The following is a 19,942-nucleotide window of genomic DNA, read 5'->3' as shown; positions in this document are numbered from 1 at the left end:
CTTATTTTCATTTCTGGATTTCCCTTTTCTACCATCTCCTCCACCCTCATCTGTAATTTTCTTTTCTCTTGTGGCCCTTTGGAATTCTAAGGATTCACACGAAGGCAAATGACCCCTAATTGAGAAGTGCTATTCCAGAACATGAGAAAAAATGTCCCACATTCCAAATTCTAAATGACAATCACCTAGTTGAGGGGTGGTGTGAAAAGTTGGATTTGGGCGCAGGGGGCAAATAATTGGACTGTGGAGCTAATTTTTTGAAGTAAAATTCAAGATGGATGCTATTACTTACTTAGTCATGAGTATCTGTTATCTGAAAACAATGACAATAAAAAAAAATGGTAGAGTGCCTACCTCTCTACGCACTCTATATTGTGAGAATTAAATCAGATAATACTTACTCAGCATTTTATACAAGATGGGCCTTTAAGAAGCCCTATGTAGGGGTCGAGTGCCATAGTACAGTGGGTAGGGCATTTGCCTTGCATGCAGCCAACCCGGGTTCAACCCCTAGCAACCCATATGGTCCCCCAGCACTGCCAGGAGTGAATTCTGAGTGCAGAACCAGGAATAATCCCTGAGCATTACCAGATGTGACCCAAAAAGCAAAAATAAATAAATAAATAAATAAATAAGGAAAAGCCCTATGTAAGAGAATATTCTTATCTTGCTTTCTGAAATGCTACCTTAATTATTGGAAGCCTTGTTTCCTGAAAAATGTGGACTATGTGGATCCTTGTAATAAATGTAGAGATGAAGTGAGACCTATGTTTTCATAGTATAAACACCCAAACAGTACATTTCATTGGTAATTGGATGTTCAGACTTGTCCTGAAGTCTCAACATTTGTTAAAATAAAAAAGTTATACGTAAAATAACCCAGTGTAGGTGGCGCTGGCATGAGCTTGGAGAAGTATCAGCTTATACCTGATACTTCCAACCTCCTGGCTGCTTTGACTTCTGAGCCCAGCTTCTCCATATCCAGTGCTCTCATGTCAATCCTGAGTTTAGCCTTGTTTTGGCCCCCTGACATTGTAGCAAATGAATTCTTTCCTTTTTGTCTGGTTGAGACTTCTGAAGAGGAAAGTGTTGAAATAAATGGCTTATGACATGTATAGTGTTGAAATAAACGTTTATTTTAACACTTCATAAGTCATGAGCCATTTATTTTAACACTTTTCACTTGAAGTGTTTAAATAATAGGTTTTATACAGGAATGTGTCATCTACTCTGTTTAATGTAAAAGCGAATATGTAAATATATCCATCTATCTAATCTCGATTTTACACCCTTTGACTGCCAAACAGCCTCGTTGCCATAGTTTCTCGAGTAACCTGAAATTAAATGTTCTGCTCTTTCTTTTTCAGTTGATAGGTAATTTGATGATGCGTAAGTTGATTGGGCATTACTCCATTAATAGAGAAATGGTTAAAGACTTTTTTTTCTCTCCCAGAAATCTCAAGTGTCAGTGAAGACTAGAGTTGACAGTAAAGTGCTTTCATAACTGGAACAGATTTTACAAGAACATGTCAAGATTTTTGCTTTTGTTTTTAGGACTAATAGCAACTTGTTTTCATGGTTATTTCTGAACACTTCGGCAAATATATAACACCAGTTTCTGGAATAGTAACTGGTAGGAACATAAGTATATACAAATATTAACTATTTTAAGGGAGTCAATTTGTGAAGCAGCATTGATTTGGTGTAGAATATGAGGTCTCTTGGTTACTATTATATGGACAAAGTAATTATTTTGAGTATCAAAAGAAATATCTCTTGGGGATTTTTCAAAATTTAAATGAAATTGCATAGGTAAAAGCCTTAATAGAGCACTTTATATCCGTTTGACTATTCAATAAAAGATAACTATCATCAATGCTATTTTTTTATCAGAAAAGACCATGTCATATAAATAGCTACAAATGCTGCCTTTAAAAAAAGTTATTTGAAATATTTACAATTTTGTTTTTGTCTCTCCGAAGTAATGTAGACACTGTGGCACTGTAGCACTGTCCTCCTGTTGTTCATCGTTTTGCTAGAGCTGGATCAGTAACGTCTCCATTGTGAGACTTGTTGTTACTGTGTTTGGCACATTGAATATGTCACGGGTAGCTTGCCAGGCTTTGCCATGCGGGCAAGATACTCTTGGTAGCTTGCGGGGCTCTCTGACAATTGATATTTTATTAACTATATTTTACTTTAATAATTTTGGATAATAGCATTAATGGTTACATTTTTTAAGTTTTGCTAATAGTATTGTTAGTCATAATTTCAAGTATTGTGTAAGAGACATGCATATATTTTAAATATATTTTTGTTTTTAGAATCATTTTAAATTAAAAGCTAAGCTGAAAGATAGTAATGGCAATTTCTATGTAGTTTTCCACCCAACCTCTTCTAATTAGAAGTATATTTTTTTTGGTGGAGTTTTTGTGCCAAAGCCTTTATTTTAATGACTAACAAAGAGGGATTATAAGTGAAGGGAACAAAAACATTATGAAATAGGAGGTTTAGGAGGGTAGAAGGGAGGATGACTAAAAGAAACTATATTAATTAAAGAGGCAACACCTAGATCTTCTTTATTGTAAGATCTAGTGTTCCTATGTTTAAAACACAGGAAATCTAAATCTTTTGAGGAACTTAAATGACAACCATAAATTTATTTTAAAATCTAATTGATATACAATTAGATGTACAAGTGACAGAATGTGCTGCTTTCATGTCATAGAAAATCTTTTAAGTAATAATTAAAATTTGAGTAATAAATTTTTCCAGAAGAAAATACAAATACCAGCATTTATTTTTCATCTGACATTTTCCAATGACTATAAATGTTATTGATTTCAAATTTGAATTATCTCACTTCTGAACATGTCTTGTAGAATTATAACAATGCTATTTGTGTGGGCTTGTAATTATTGATTGCAACATTATACTCTCCATAAATGTGCCATTGGTGAATAATTAAACTTGTTAGAATTTTGTTTGCCTACAATCTTTGAGCCCTAGACCATTTTGGCAGTCACAGACATGTTTCTCTAGTTAAGTCTATGCTAGCTATGGGACACATATCACTTCTTCCCAAGACTTTTTAATGCTTTGCCATTTAAAGTGTCATATTTCAAAAACTGCCTTATTACAGTTTATCATTTAGTAAATAAGAATGATGGGAATCTTAATATTTCTATTCTGGCGTTTATAAATAAATGATTATTTAGAATGCAAACATGAAACGTTTTTCTTTTTTAAGTAAAAAAATTATATTCCAAAAATGTAAGGAATGTCAGAGAGTATGTATCACAAATAGTGTTGTAAACAGCAGAGAATGTGCAGAGACTGTTTTCAAAACACTTAATGCCTATAATCATCTGACTTTTCCACACCATTATTCTTCACGCCCAAAGTAAAATAATTCTAGTGTCAACCAAAAATAATAATAATGCATTATTACTACTGGCCCTATTTGTACCCTTTGCATATATATTTGAAAATATTTTTAAAGACTGACATAGTCTAATTTAATTTCTGTAAGCTTCTATGCATTTATAAGGAATTATAAATTTTGGCAAAGATTACTAAAAATGTCTCTCCCCTTGAGGCACAGAAATCACAGTTCAGCAATGTCTCTATAACTGGATTTAGTACATCTGTGATACTCATTGCCCAGTCTTGAATAGTCCAAAGTTATTTGGAATCATTATGCACAATTTAGGCATTTGGATGGTGAAACATTTATGACGATATAAATTGAATGGGCAACTATGAATGAAGAAAAACATATGCATCACATTTCTGCTTAGGTATGTGCATTGGATACTATGTTTCCTTTTTTCTCACTAACTTGATCCTGACAATAGGTTTCTCTTTTTCAGGCATGCAGAAGTTAGCTAAATGCCACTTGGCAGGCAGTTCAATTACCCAGGGCTGCAGACTTGCCAATTCAGCCTAAAATTCTATGCCAATCAACAAATTTACACTCTCAATTTGACAAAAGTCTGATATGATATCAGAAAACATTCAAGACCGAAAAATTAGCAAGTAGGGGAGAATATTTTGAGGCACACCCATCTTAGACATAAGCTATAAGCCAAATATTCCTTAAAGATTCAATTGGGATGGTAAGTTTATGATCACAATATTTTTATTCACAATAATACCCTCGAGTACTTACTCTCATGTTTTTTGAGAGGTAAAGACATACTCAAATAGCAATTTGAGCAGAAAGTACAGAAACAGAAACTTTTGTTATATGCTAATAATATTTATGATCAGTTGATGACTTTTTTTAGAAATTTGGCTCTGGGGTCTTGGTACGATAGTCAGGAAAGGGCCAAACTGCTTTTGCAGCTTTCTGGAGCTGTGCCTTTATACACAGAGTGGTTCTTTACACGCCTGGATAATTCAGGAATTATAACATAGATCTATAATCCAATCATAATATCTGTCTTTTTTACTTGCATCATTTTTGTACTCTGTGTGTCCTTATTCTTAACATTCAGTCATTTATCATTGACCATGTATAAGTGTGTATGTGCAAACTTCTGTGATATATGATGCTTCTTTAAAAGCATTGCTTTTGAGAAAATTTTATGGAGATTACAAACTTTGAAAAGGCCAACAATATCAAAACAAGTACTCCCCATGAATAAGATAGTTTTCCAAATTTATCTTCCACGATGTACTTGTGGTGATGAGCTTTAGCCTTGTTTTTAACCTTTGAAATATGAGCTCACAGGGCTAGAGAAATCCAAGGATTGAGATTCTTGCCTTGCATGCAGTTTAGGATATTTCTTCCCATTGTTTCTCTCCATATCTGGATGGGATTAATTTTTCTTCTTTGTTGTTGTTAAGTTTTATGCATGCTTTATATATCTTGAATATCATATGAGTGGTGGGTATGTATTTTCTCCCAGTCTGTGGGCTATATTTTGCTATTCTTCTCATTTTTTTTGTGGTATAGAAACATGTAAATTTGATGTAGTCCCATTTGTTTATCATTGCTTCCATTGACTTGGCCAATGGCATTGAGACACTGGTTATGACTCTAGATTCTATGTCATGAAAGTCTCTGCCTATGTTTTACTTAATATAATTTATGGATTCAAATATGATATTGAGACTTTTATTTCATTTCGAGCTGACTTTTGTTCATGGTGTGATAAGGGTCTGAGTTCATTTTTCTTCACTGATCAATTTTCCCAGCAATATTCTATTTTACTAAACTATTTTATTAAACAAGAGTCTTTTCTTGTTGTGGTCAATAAGTGAAGATTTTTTTGTTGTAAATTGGCTATATGTATACCTGATAATCTGCTCTCAGTTCTTTCTCATTGGTCTGATAGAATGTCTTTATTCCAGTGCCATATTGCCCTGATTAAAATTTCATTCAAAAACAGCACTTATGATCCTGTATTCATTGCATTTATATTTGTATCTTTGGAAAATGTCTCTTCAGCTTTTCACGCCTTTGTTTTTTCTTTTATTACTGTTGAGTTTTGTGAGTGCTTTATATATCTCGTAGATTAGCCCTTTTCATGGTATATGGTGTGTATTTTCTCCACTGTGTAAGGTACGTATTTGTTTTAATAGTAGTATTTTTTTTCTACTAAGTTTTTAGTTTTGATGTCTTTACACTTTTGGAGCTGTAATTGTTTCTTGCTTATTATGTTAGTTTTTTGGTTTTGAGTTCTTTTGTTTTTGTTTTTGTTTTTTTTTTCTCGGCCCACAGAGCAGAGTCATTGAAGACACCACAATAGCCAATATCATAGAAGATCTAACCAATTACATCTTCTATTTATTTTATAGATTCAGGTCTAAAGCATATATATTTATTATATTTTGAGTTAACTTTTGTGCATTAAGTAAGATACTGATTTAATCCCACTACTTTGCATGTGGTTATCTAACTTTCCCAATATTATTTGTTGAAACATCACTTCTCTATTTTTTTTCTTATTCTTTTTTCTCTCCTTTTCTTTTCTTAACTTTTCTTTTCTTTTCTTTTCTTTTTGGACTATAGCTGGTTGGGCTCAGGCCTTACTAATAACTCTGCTCTCATAGATCTCTCCTGGCACGGTCAGGGGACCACATGCAGTTCCAAGAATTTATCCCAGGTTGACCCCAAAGCAAGCATGTTGTCAGTTCCACTCTCTTCAACCTACCAAGCTTCTATTTACATCCATTAGAAGCTCTTCCCTACACCAATTGCAATCCAAACAGTTATTAGTTTCTAACCACCTACTTGTTGAGGAAATCTTAGTTTGTGAACCCAAAACCTAAACTATCAAGGACTTGTGGGGGGTGAAGGATTAATACTATTATGCACAGACTGAGGTTAGATAAGTCGTTTGGGTTGATGACTTATATGGTAGAAGAGGTTGGCAAATTGATGCTTTGAAATAAGGTGCAGAGCTGAAAGAAAGCACCTTTATGCTTTAGGTGATCTTGTCTGGAGTAACAGAAAGTTGTCCTTCTCCTCTTCCTGATTTCCTCAATGAGTGTGCTCTGTTTTAGGCATGCTGCACATTTCTATGGTACTTACAATGTTAATTAAAAGTTTAAATGCACAAATAAAAATGAAGATTTGTTTCATTGGCAAGAAGTCATGAATGGTTGAACAGAGTAGAACTTGTATTTTCTTCCATTATATGAACTTTCTAATTGTGAAAAAGAGAATCATCCAGTCTGATATGTAACCCTCATCTCTTCTGTCTGATAAAAATATTTTCCATCAGAGTAAATAGAACCTTACAGTATATAGAAAAGGACATGTAGAATAAATAAATATATATTCTGTTTAATTTTTTCCTGAGGAAAAAATTGTCGTGTGGGTGGAGAATATTTTGCTAGGATATTTCATATGCAGTCCTACTAATAACAGTTTGTAAAACACAGTGTCCAAAATAAAACTTTTAAGTTATTGATACTAAAATAAATTTAGATTTCTTTCATTTTATATTATCTTTTGATTGGATTGACAATAAAGATACCCAAAGGAAAAACAGACAATAAAATTTCAGAAGGAGGAGAAATCTTAATTTTCTAAAGAAAGGATTAGTAGGATTAATAGAATACAGGAAAATGTGGAGTGTTTTTTTAAAAAAATTTCTTCAGAAAGGAAATCTTACTTCTAATTATCTTGGTCCTCCAAGGGTAAAATGTGGTTATGGCATTATCATCATTATTATAATATTGATCTTTCTTTAAAATGCAATTTTTGAATGCATATACACTGGTGAGATTTTATGTGTATAATAATGTTTGCCCTTAAGCAAAATCACACATGAAATATTTATATACCATGTCCACTGAATCTGTCATGGTTCAGAATTTCTTGGTTAAGGGTGTGTGTGTGTGTGTGTGTGTGTGTGTGTGTGTGTGTGTGTGTATGTGTGTGTGTGTGTGTAACAGTGACTACAGACGTTTAAGTGGCTAAAGAGCTTATGGGTTTGATCTCTGCCTTGTGTGGTCCTGAGGATCACCTCCTAGTGAAGGTTCTTACCAGCAGCATCACTAAATGAGGTCCTCAGCATATACACCAAAAAGCTAAGTGACCTAGATTAGTACCACAGTGCAAGAACACCTGCTTTGGATACTTTGAGTACAGGAGGAGCCTAATCCAGCACCAAGACACGTAACTAATGAAGTGACTTGACACCATTGGGTACAATTCCTGTTCCCAGAGTATGACCACAAAGCACCATGATAAAGTGGGTGGCCCTCAGCATACAACAGCCAAATGTGCAAACACCACAACCAAATCGGCAACCCTAATGCAACAGAAATAAATTCAGGTATTTGAGGTTGACTTCATTAACATTTCAAAGTTAAGCAAGCTGCTTTGAAGTACTTATTTGGGAAGGTCAGGCATATCATAATGAGAAAATGCAGGAAAGCCCTCAAATTCAAGCCCAGCAAAAAATTTACTGTCACATAATTGTTTTTATTGTTGCATTACATTCTTTTCCAGTGTAATCATGTTATTGGGGGACAGTAAGGGCTATTCTGGCCATGGGAGGGGCTGCTTCTGGCTCTGTGTTTAGAAGTGACACTTGGCAGTACTCAGAGGAGCATATGTGATGCTGGGGATTTGAACCTGGGCATGCTGCATGCAAGACAAACACCCTACCTCTTTTCGTCCCTCTGTACCCATGCCTTTCCAGTGTACCCCACTATTAATCTCTTTGTGTCTGGACTTTCACATCTGTACAAGGGCAGTAATGCATATGTGAATTTGAAGATAAAAATTATGGGTGAATTATTTGGAGCAGAATGACTGTTATATTCAGTGGGCTCTAAAAATAATTTTAGCCATAAAATGGCATTGCCATTTGAATTCTAGTTCTATTAATCATATAGAGAATAACTAAAATTTTTAAAAACGTATAATGTAAAAGAATTTTATTAGAGGCAAATTAGAAATACTGTATAAGCCCTTATCAATAAGTTTTATTCGAATAGGGTCTAAATAGCATAAACTGAGAACTAGAATCTAGTCCATTTAAAATGGAGGAGATGGTGCTGAAAGTTGGTAAAGTGTTATATATGAGACCCTCTCAGCAAAAGCACTGTAAACCACAGTGCCCCTTTGTAGGGACTGACTGGTAGGTGGGAGGCAAGTGGGGGTGTTAGGAGAGAAGTGGGCACCGGTGAAGGAAACGGTGTTGGAACAGTGTATTCCTGAAATCAAATCATGAATAATCCATGTAATCTCATGGTGATCAAAGTTTAATAAATAAATAAATAAATAAATAAATATTAGCTAAGTTCTAGTAGCCATCAATAGATTTCCTTGATAATTTTTATTTGGCTAATTTTACTATTTTGTAAGTAACATCATAGATAAATATTTAAAATAGAAATTTTCACTTGTTTTTTCCTGTGCGAGGGTTACTGAACAGATAGCACAGTGTGTATAATTTGCATATTCATGGATTCATAAGATTTTAATTTACACCAGCCAATTACACAAATCAATTTAAAAAACTGCACAGTCTTTTCTGAATAAAATATGTTGTAGAGAGCTAAACCAAGATTGAAATAGCAATAACAAAATAATTTGAATTTTTTTTTGGTTGTGTGTCAGGTCTTTGCGTAAAGTTGTCTGCGTTCTGGATTTCTATCTAAATATGAATGTCTTCTCTGACCATGTTGAAAAATGTGCTTACTGTACTATTTCATTAAACTGCTGTGTTATCGGGTAATTGTTTAAACATAATGCCATAGCACTATCAAAAGGAAAGGTGAACTAATGGCATTTGCAAATGTCAGGGATTATCTTAACACTTTTATTATAGTTTATAAAAAAAAGTAGGTTCAGGGCATTTCGTGGCAATTATTTCTACAGAAATTGGTTATTTAAATAAATTGCTAATTATCTGAAGATGACAGATTTGAAAATGCTACTAATGAGTTGTTTAATAAGTATAGCTTGTGGTGGCCACCTACAGGTTGAAAATAGAAAGAACATATATACATTATGCCTAGATATCACTTGCGAAGCTTATATATTTTCTCTCTAGCAACAAATTAAAAAAAATTATCTTTTCAGCATCTTAAATAGTAGTTTTAAGGTTCTTTGTAGTTGTAATTTTGTTCTCAATCAAATATCACAGTTTTCGCCTTAATTATGTTTGTCTCACAATTTCTGGATTAATTAGCATTCAAACTGGAATCATTTTAGAGTCGAGGATGCTATTTATAACTTTATCATAGCTGCAAATAAATATCAGTACAATAAACTGGACTTTCCCTGACGGCCTTAGTTTTATGGTTCCTCTTTGGTACAGCAATTACTAATTACTGTAACTTTAATTCCTAGTGTTGTGGCTAAGTTTAAGAACATGCTATTGGAAACCAGGAAAACCTGGATTCAATACTGAACCCACACTTTATAAATGAAGATCTTGAGGGTGACATATTTTTCTCTGCAGAGTTTTGTTTGAACATCTACAGAACTGGAGACAAATTTTCATAGCATTATCATTAGAACAGTGTCCACAAACATTTAGAAAAAGACCTGTCAATTCAAATCTGATAAAAATAAGCATCTTTATATTAAATATTTTTGTTGTTAGAGTGTTAGTTTTATTTTAACTTATACTTGACTCTTTGCCAAGATAAATTTACCACAGCCACCTCTTGGGTAATCACAGTACTCATAAAATTGCTCCTTCAAGTTCTATGACAAAGTTCATAGTATCCTTAAATTTTGAATTAAAATAAATTCATCAATTCCAAAATACCCGATAGCTCAGAGGTATTTCTATTCTGCCCTACCTGGCTAGTATCAAATTAGGTTCAAGGAATAGGAATGCTCCAATAAGTTTACTTCTGTTGCTTAATTTATAACAAATTAATAATAATAGTAATAATAAAATCAACAATGAGTTCTTTATCATTGGTTCCAATTATCTTTTGAGAAAGATGGAGTTGAAGCCTTTTGTTTTTCAGCCACACCTGTGTTGTTCAGGATTGCTTTGGCCTCTGTACTCAGGTGACCCATGACTTCTTGGTGAACCATATATGGAATTGGGGTTCAAATTGAAATTGGCCACATGTAAGGCAAGCACCATAAGAAGTACTTTATGGAACATTATTTTGCATAATATCTTTCTGTGTATGAAATATTTAAAATAAATTAATCAAAGTGTAGTTTCTGGATAAACTTAATATACTTCATATTGCAACTGCATTACAAATTTAATAAATATTCACATGAATATATGCATTCACAATCATAGGTTTTTTTTAAAAAAATGAAATGTGAATTATAAATATTTACAAATTTGTTATGAAGGAGATTGACAACCTCTATGTATTACCCTTGTATTTTTATACTCATATGTTTTTAGGTGAATATATAGAATATATATTTTTCTGATCAGCTTTTTCTTGCTTTCACAGTAGTGTTAGCTGATGCATACTATGAACTGGGCACTGTGCCAAATGCTTTCCATGATTTGTATCATTTAATACTCCCTAAGTAGCCATGTTATTATTGTTAACTCTATTTCACAAATAGGGTATAGTGGTATTTTTAGGAAGTTTGCTTAAGTCACAATTATGTAAAGTAATCGAGCTGACACACCAAATTGGTTGGACTTAAGAAGACGTGCTCTTAGCATTATTATGTCAAAAACAGTGTTTATATTGGTTTTATTAGGCAAAAAAAAACAATAAGAAGATAAGTTAACAGTTTCAGCACTGTCATATCTCAGTAACAGCTGCAGAGTATGAACTTTTATGTCACAGAAACTTGGTCTTTGATCTCAGCCTATCACTTTTAAACAGAAGTCTCCTTTTCCCATATCTCTATATCTGGTAAATGGAAATCGTCCCCTGAATGTGCCTTCCTGCTCTTCCACTAACAGCAGCTGACACTTCGAGGCAAGAAAGTGATTCCTTCACTGGTGAATCATATTAATTCTAGTTTTCTAAAATATACCAGGCACATGTTAGGTACTGTTATTGAATATCAATTGACTAAGAACCTCTGAATTGTTATGAAGCAAATTAGTACAGTGATAAAGATACAAAGATGTGGAGAGGGAGGAATCTTGAAATGGCTTACTAAAATTAAACATATGCAGAAGTAAAATTTCAGGTTTCTCAATAAGACTAACAGAACACATAAAGTGATTGATTTTCTTTTGCCCATTTCTTTTCTTAGTCATTCATTTTATGGTTGAATTATGCTCATTTCCTCAGACGACTTTAATCCATGTGTAAAGATATATTTTAAAATACCTGTTTTTGCTGGTTCAGGGACACGGACCTGGTGATGGATTTAAAGTTGGAATATTTTATTTTTGAAACTCTGTTATTAACATTTTTGTGAAACTCAGTGTCTTGTTAAAAAGTTAACCCATAAATAAGCAATTAAATAATTGTTACTCATTTACCAGTATACTGAGCCCTTTAACATTCAAAGCTTGTTTTGGTAAAGTATACTTTTTGCTGCTTTATTTTCATGTATTTTATAAAAATCATTTTCTCAAATCCTAGATCCCTAATATTCTTGACTTGGTAGTGTTTTCTTTCTTCTGATGATGTAACAGTACCATTAATGATTAGACAGCCAAAGTTCAATTTCTAATGAATTTGTTATCTGCTTAATTCATTATATTTTAATTAATGTAAACAAATTAAAACTACATTTTCTTTTTGTATACACAGTGAGCACAAGTGAGTATTATAACCCAATTTCTGTTTTATTGCCAGCTAGAGCTATTATCAGGGAGTTTATTGTGGACTTAGCTCTAACAATTAATTGTATAACAGTAGCAATCCTAGGAGTCAAATGATTAAGGGAAAAATAAACAGAATTAAACTCAACTATTCAAAATTCCAGTTATCCAAAATTAGCATATGTTCAACATTATCTTGCCCATTAAGAGTTCCTTTTCTCTAGTCACATAAAGTCTGCCTCTTTTTAACCAATAAACATGAATTTTGATGTTGTTATTCAAATCCTTCTACTTTGGTTCAGTGTATGGATCTTGGAATTTCAAAGAGAAATAATATATTGATGTCTCATTTGATATTTTTGTCTTTGGAGTCAGTTAATCTTAGCAACTGCTAAATGAGAGCTGAGAAGTATGTTTGTATGGTTTTCCTAAGGTGTCAGGATAGAATGATCTATCACCCTAAGTATTATGTTTTTATTTCCAATTTATGCCTTATTGTATTAGTGTACTCACAGTGATAAAATAGAATTCACTTGCAAAGTGAGCTAAATAAACACTCACTCTGTAGTTATTGTGCATAATGCAGATAAGTCCAATTTTATTTTGAGCTACCCTTCATATGTATTAAAACATTTAATCCTTAAAAGCATATTAAGTTTTTAGTATAAACTTTTAATTTATAGATCACAGAGCAGAGTGGGATGAGGATAATTATACAAAGTTACATGATTTATACTTTGTGGAGGTGGAATATGAACATAACATTTGACTCTGTTGTCTGATATAACTATTTTATCTTTTAATAGTCTTCTTTCTAGAATTATATGAATTATACAAGTGATTAATGTTTATATGACTCTAAGTTTTACCTAATAAAACACATATACAGTGTCAATAATTGAATGACTATTAAGATCTTAAGATGTCTTAGTACCATGAGGGCTTAATGCCATTGATATTTACCCTGGGTGACAGTATGGATTAAAAACACAAAATGCTTACCTAAGATTGCTCTTTTAAGCTTTTTAATTCTGATACAACTGGATTTTTTCAACAAATAATTTCTTAATAAACATTTCTTTGCTAAGTGGACAAATGAATGGTTTAGTATGGACTGATCAGGGATCTAGACTAACTCATAATACATCAATTCTTAAATATCAGGACATTGTGTTTCGCAGCATTTTTGATAATTGACAGTTGATAACTGTTAGTTAATAAACTTTTTAAAAATTTATATGAATTTAAGCATCACACACAACAGTGTCTCTTATTGTTGCTGTTGCTGTTGTTGTACAGAGGAGCACACTCAACAGTACTGGGGTTGGGAACTCAAAGTGACAGTTGTTAAATCCTCACAGTTGCAAAACATATACTCTGCTATTTGAGTATATTCCCAGCTCTACAGTATCATTTTCTTTAAAAAAAAAAAATTCAAAATAAGACTTGTTAACTAAATTTCTTAAAAATCCCAACTTAAAATCTTTCTAGGATATTAATCAATCCAAACTGAAGTTTGTCATAGAAAATCTCTGAATTCAACACACTGATTTGCATTTTTTTATTGAGATCTTTTTTTCCAACTAGCTTCTAGATGTTATTTCATAATTTTCAGTTTCAATTCAATAAGTTTTGTTTTTAATTTTTGTTGATGGCTTCCTTTTTCCAATTTTAAATTTTTATTAATATTTTTATTGAAATAACATCAATTTGCAGCACTGTACAAAAGTCAAGCATACAGCTTCGCATCTCAACTAATGTATATAACACCAACTAGGCCACCAACAAAAGTCTAGTAACCAACCAACACTATTAAATGACATGGTAGATTTCCTTTTTCTCCTACATCTTCCTACTGGGATAAAAGGGTTTGTTTTTGTTTTGTTTGCTGCTACATATGAATGAAATCATACAGTATTTGTCTTTTTATGACTCACTTCACTTAACATGATCCTCTCAAGATTCATGCATTTGTTGCAAATGGAAAGATTGCATCTTTTTTAAAAATAGCAGAGTAGTATTCCATTATGCTTATATCACCAAATCTTTGTCTGCTGTTAGACTGATAGTGTGTAAATTCTGGGTGGCAAGGGAAATCCTCACATGGTTCTCTCTCTCGATACCTGAGTCCAGTGGTCTCAGGCCACTTGCTCACCTGGGATGGCCAACGCCATGGGTGGGCAAAGGAGGTAATGGGGGCCACCAGGCTGGTTGGTGATCAGTTGGCATTTATCCCATTCTCCACAAACACCTGTCCCAGTCTCACTAAGCTCCTCATTCTAGTATCACACTGTCTCTCATTCCCATCTCCTCCTGTGTCTCCTGCTCATCTCTCCAATCTTCCTTTCGCATCCTGGTCTCTCTTTCCACACACCTGCTCGTGCATTCTTCCTCTACATTCTTCTCCCTCTGTCCCCCTTGCTAGTCTCTCCATGCTCCATCTTGCTACCCTGGTTTCTCTCTAATCTCTCCCCAACTCCCTTAAATTGGGGTAGACAACATACACTGTCAGGTAGCATAATCAGCATATCAAAAGTCCTACCTGATCACCTATCAGGCACAAGGGAGGGAAATACCAAATAGGGGTGTTTCTTCTCTCCTTAGTCCATCTTAATTAACATCTAAATTAACATCATAATTAACATCTTAATTCTACTTCTTGATGTTATTTTATGTGGACACAGTAAGAGAAACATTGAGCTTGTAGGGTGGCTCTCCTGGGGACATCTCACTATAGATATCAGACTGCAGTGCTCAGGCCAGATTAATCTTTCCTAACCTTAGCAGGTTCCTAATTGAGATGTTACTTTTTCGATCATGATAGAATTTGCCCATGACCATGCTCTTAAGTTATAGGTAAGTATATTATGCCGCTTTGGCCAGGCCCGTTTTAATGCCAGATTAGCTCACTGCTTTCCCTGGGTTCATCCAGTCCCTCTCCGGGCCACTGATTTGGGGGTGCTAGGAAATTAGGGCAACTGAGGCATAAGTTGAGAGAACAGATGCCCAAGAGTGGATAGCATTTGGAATCAATTAACTCCCAGTTTATAAAAGCACAGCATTAACTGTCTTCCTGTGTCTATACAAAAAGGACAATGCTCTGAATTAGCTATGCAAAGGACTTAAGGAAAAGAGAAAAACAATATATACAAGTCAACAGAGTCAAAGGTAATTGACAGGTTGGGGGAACAATCAACAAATCCAAGCACCCTGTGGCCAGGGAGGAAGGGCAAACCAATGTTATCCTACAGGATAGACTAACTGATAGACTGATAGACTTAGTAAAAATGACTTTTTAAACACAATGTAAGTTTTCCACTTGGATCCATAAAACTGGTAGCATCAAGAAAACACACACACACACACACACACACACACACACACACACACAAATTAGCTCATTCCAGCAATTATTGAAACTAGAAACAGTTGCTCTTATCAACTGTAACTGCATAAAGGACTACAGTGATGTAGCCACCAAGAGAACACATAATTGTACTTAGAGAGTTTAAATCAGAGGAGGAAGTTGAGGTGTTAAGTACTATTGCCCTGATTTTCTCTGTGCATCATCATCGTTATCATCATCATCATTATCACTTGGATAATTACATAAAGTACAAAGTCTTGGGATTTCCTCTCCAGACCCCTCCCACCAATACACATACTTTCCCAAGGTCTACTGAATGAATCAGAAACTTGGGGAACAGGACACATCAAAATATCACAATCTATATTAGGTGATCAAATTTTAGAAATGCTAGACTAGGGTTACCTAGAGAACAGCCATCTACGCAAAAAGGAATTCAATCCACATAATCCAGTAGTGTGGACTAGTGGAATTGAAGACATTCAACTGAACTTAGATTTAGGTTATGTTGGACTGGAGGGAGAGCTGAAAGGACTAAACTTAGGCCAGATTTGGTTGTGGAGACACAAGAATCACTTTACTGTGGTTGCCACTGTAAGAATATGTTACTTTCTTTATACCAAAAGTTTTATATTTATTTTGAACAGCACTTTAACAAAATTTTCATCATTTTCTTAATTACCTGCAATTTCCTTACAGAAATCTGCTATAGTAAATGAAAATCATAAGAAATTATTCACTCTAAACTATATTGAAAACTGGTAGATTATATTTCATATTAAATCTGTTGCTTTACAAAGGAATCCAATCAAATGAAATTTATAATGAAAATTAAAAAATGAATTTACTCTTATGTAGCACCAGAAGAATTCAATTCTTCATTTTTAATTATATTTTCACAAAGAACATAATAATTACTCTAAATTTTAAAAGGTACTTTTATTAGTCTGAAAGCTTTTCATGTTCATTAGGTAGATTAGCCACGTTTTAGAAAAGAAAGAAAAACATGAAATAGTAAATGTCTTATTGACCTAATTGAACATCTTCAAATGCCACTGCAGACTTGCTGATATTTTTTAACACCTGTGTAATAATGTTGCCCTTTAAATGTAACTGGTTAAAATTTCAAAGCTGTGCTCTGGGATTTTGCCATTTGATGTCCATTAATTTCAATTGGAATGTGTGGCCAAATCCCTGTGTACCACTTTGAAATTTTACCCCTTAGTGTTAATGATAGTCTTCTAACGGTGCAGTTAGAAATAAATTATTTATCTGCCTCGCTCAAATTTCCTTTGCTCTCCAGGGTCAAATAAAAAAAATCTTTATTACTTCAAAGTAACATGTATGTAAAGAAGCTATCAGTTATAAGTATTGCGCATGTCTGTTATGCTGATAGCCCTGTATCACTCTAAAATATTTGTTATGAATTTCTTTTATCTTCTATTCTTGGCAAGACTTCTTTTAGCATCACTAAAGTTGTGTGTGTATATCATGTATGTGACACCTTCTCCTATCCACTATATTAACATTTCTTATTAAAACATTCCACTGATAGGTGCTTTGAAATAGAAGTAGAATCTTGTCGTTCAATTTCAAGTTGTTTCTAACTTATTACCTTGTACTGTAAACATTAGGTATGAAATTCTGAAGTGTCAGCATTGAACACTCCTCATTAATATCCAGAAAAAGCTTTTTTCAGTATTGAAACAATAACTGGACACTTATGCAAGCAGTTGTTCTTGGTGTTTAGTTTAAAAGCATCAATAACACAAATATGATTTAATCAAAAATGGACATGAATGGAATATGAAAAAAAAAGCTGCTGGTTTTAAGGAAGGCTCTTTGTACTTCCTCCAAGGGAGCCTTTTGTAAACACATACTGATAATACGGTGAGGATATTTGTGGTAGTAAAATGATAATGTTACCACATGAGACTGATTTTGCCAGTAATTTATTTGTGGTGCGTTGAGTTGAGGCTGTGTCTAATTCTTGCTCAAATGCTCAAATTGCTCAAAATCAAACTATTTTTAATTTAGAAAATGCCTTTAAAGAATTGACTTATGTGTGTGCATAAGAAATATCACATTTTATTGCTGTTATGAATGCATCAATTTACTTCTGTATGTTTTAGCCACTGATATTCAAAAACAACTTTGGTAAAATGTAACCATTTTAAAACAATGTTTTATCTACATATGCAGTTTTAATTATGGTTATCAAGTAAGATTTTAGTAGTATCTGACAGATGAGTTTACATGTTTTCTTTTTTAAAAAGCACTTCCTTTCTACTGAACTTTACTAAATTTTCTTTAATGTGATTAAAACTTCAAGTGTATAAAAAATAGGTAGGCTCACTACATTTTATCAAATTGTGGGAAATGCATGTAAAATGCAATATGGAATCTGTACATTCATCAGCACCTTACTTGTTTTTACAGTGTCTCTATTCACACCAGATGCTTTATACTTACCAGAAACACAACAGAGCTGTATGTCTATTTATGCACTGTATACGATTGTTTTCTTTTTCGAAATCTGCTATTCCTTATTCTTCTTAAAACAGATGCTTAAATGTTTCATATGATGTTTTACATTTTACCATATATCAAGTTATAATATGCATGATTTTATTCTAGACTGCTAAAGTTGCTATACTCACTTGCATAACAAGCCTGCATGCAATAATAGTATCACAGTACTTAAAATAAATATACATTCATTTAAAAATGAACATACTTTGAAACATAATATAGTTTGTATATCACATATGAATGTGTCTTAAATAGAATTAAAAATGGAACAAATTTTTGTGTAGTGTGCCACAGCCCTCACATAGTGGTAGTCATAAGGCACAGTGCTTACTTAGGTGGCCAGTGTGCTGACCATTGATCATTTTTATTTTCTAAAGGCACAGCCATTAGACCCATTGCTTTGAGAGCTGTGACAGCGATTGCTCGTGCTTTGCCTGGATTTCCCATCTTGGCCACTGGTGGAATTGACTCAGCTGAAAGTGGTCTTCAATTTCTTCACAGTGGAGCTTCGGTTCTTCAGGTAGGTCTTGATTTTTGTCTGTCCCTTCAAAATGTTCCCTCTAAAAAATGCAGTGTGTGTTAAATATTTTAACAAATATATTTTTATAGGGTCTCTTAAAAAAGAGGCAGTGTGAGATCAAAATGGCAGCACTCATTAAGTTCTTGCTATGAGACAAGATCAAACCCAAGGTTCATTTCCTGTACTCCTGAGGGCTTATAAACTCTTTTTGAAAAATGTTCATTTATCTGTTTCTAACATAAATGAGATCAGATACTAAAATGAGAACTGCTCTCCTAGATGAAAACCACAAACATGATGACATCTGAGGAAAAAATATAATGAAGTCAATGATAAGAGCAGTATACCCAGTCATAAAGTACTAGAAGCATTAGAAAACTAACTTAAGTAACAAGTAATCAAAGTCAGGAAATTATTATTTCATAGGTTTTAAAATATGAAAATTAATTGATTATTCAGCTTCTTATGGTACAAGGGCTAGAGCGATAGCACAGCAGTAGGGCGTTTGCCTTGCATGCAGCCAACATGGCCGACCCGAGTTCGATTCCTCCGCCTCTCTCAGAGAGCCTGGCAAGCTGCCGAGAGTATCTCGCCCGCACGGCAGAGCCTGGCAAGCTCCCCGTGACGTATTCGATATGCCAAACACAGTAACAACAAAGTCTCCAATGGAGACGTTACTGGGCCCGCTCGAGCATGGTACAAAGTTGAGGGAAAGTTTTCCATTGTCTTCTGTAAAGAGGTATTGTAAGAGGTAGTGCATTGTACTCTTAATTGCATCCCTACATAAAGATAACTTAATTTGCATGCCAGGCAGTTGCTCAAGCATTAGAGCACATGCAAATCCCTTATCTCTGGCACCATATGACCCCCCGACCTAAATGTTGCAAATTGTGAACCCTATAAAAAACTTAAATTACTCTTGGGGCCAGAGTGATAGTATTGTAGGTAGGGCACTTACCTTGCACATGGCCAACCTAAATTCCATCCCCGTGGTTTCCCAAGCCAATGAGGAGTAATTCCCAAGTGTAGAGCCAAGAGTAACACCTGAGTATTATTGGGTTTCACACCCAAAAACAAAGCAAAGAATAAATAAATTAATTTTGAGGGAGAGAGAGAGAGAGAGAGAGAGAGAGAGAGAGAGAGAGAGAGAGAGAGAATACAGGGACCAAGAAGCTTAACCTTGTATGCAGTTGACCCCAGTTTGATCCCTGGTACCACTTACACAGCCAGGCTGAAGCCCTGAGCACAGCTGATTGTAGGCCCAGAACAACAAAATTTATAATACTTAATTTTTGATAATTATGTGCTTTTTTAAAAAGTAACATTATTTAGCAT

At 33.9% G+C, this 19,942-nt stretch overlaps 1 protein-coding gene across 1 annotated transcript in view; it reads left to right on the top strand.

Moving 5' to 3' along the window:
• DPYD (dihydropyrimidine dehydrogenase) overlaps positions 1-19,942 on the top strand; it is a 960,132-nt gene that overhangs the window by 757,812 nt on the left and 182,378 nt on the right. The window contains exon 19 of the mRNA XM_056139087.1: positions 18,465-18,607. Within this exon, the coding sequence (XP_055995062.1) occupies positions 18,465-18,607 (143 nt within the window). The remainder of the gene's footprint in view (positions 1-18,464; positions 18,608-19,942) is intronic.

This window comes from Sorex fumeus, unplaced genomic scaffold (genome assembly GCF_029834395.1).
Source record: "Sorex fumeus unplaced genomic scaffold, SorFum_2.1 ptg000131l, whole genome shotgun sequence".
Taxonomy (NCBI): Eukaryota; Metazoa; Chordata; class Mammalia; order Eulipotyphla; family Soricidae; genus Sorex; species Sorex fumeus.
Note: the sequence above shows the minus strand (reverse complement) of the source record. Positions and strands in the feature narration are given on the sequence as shown.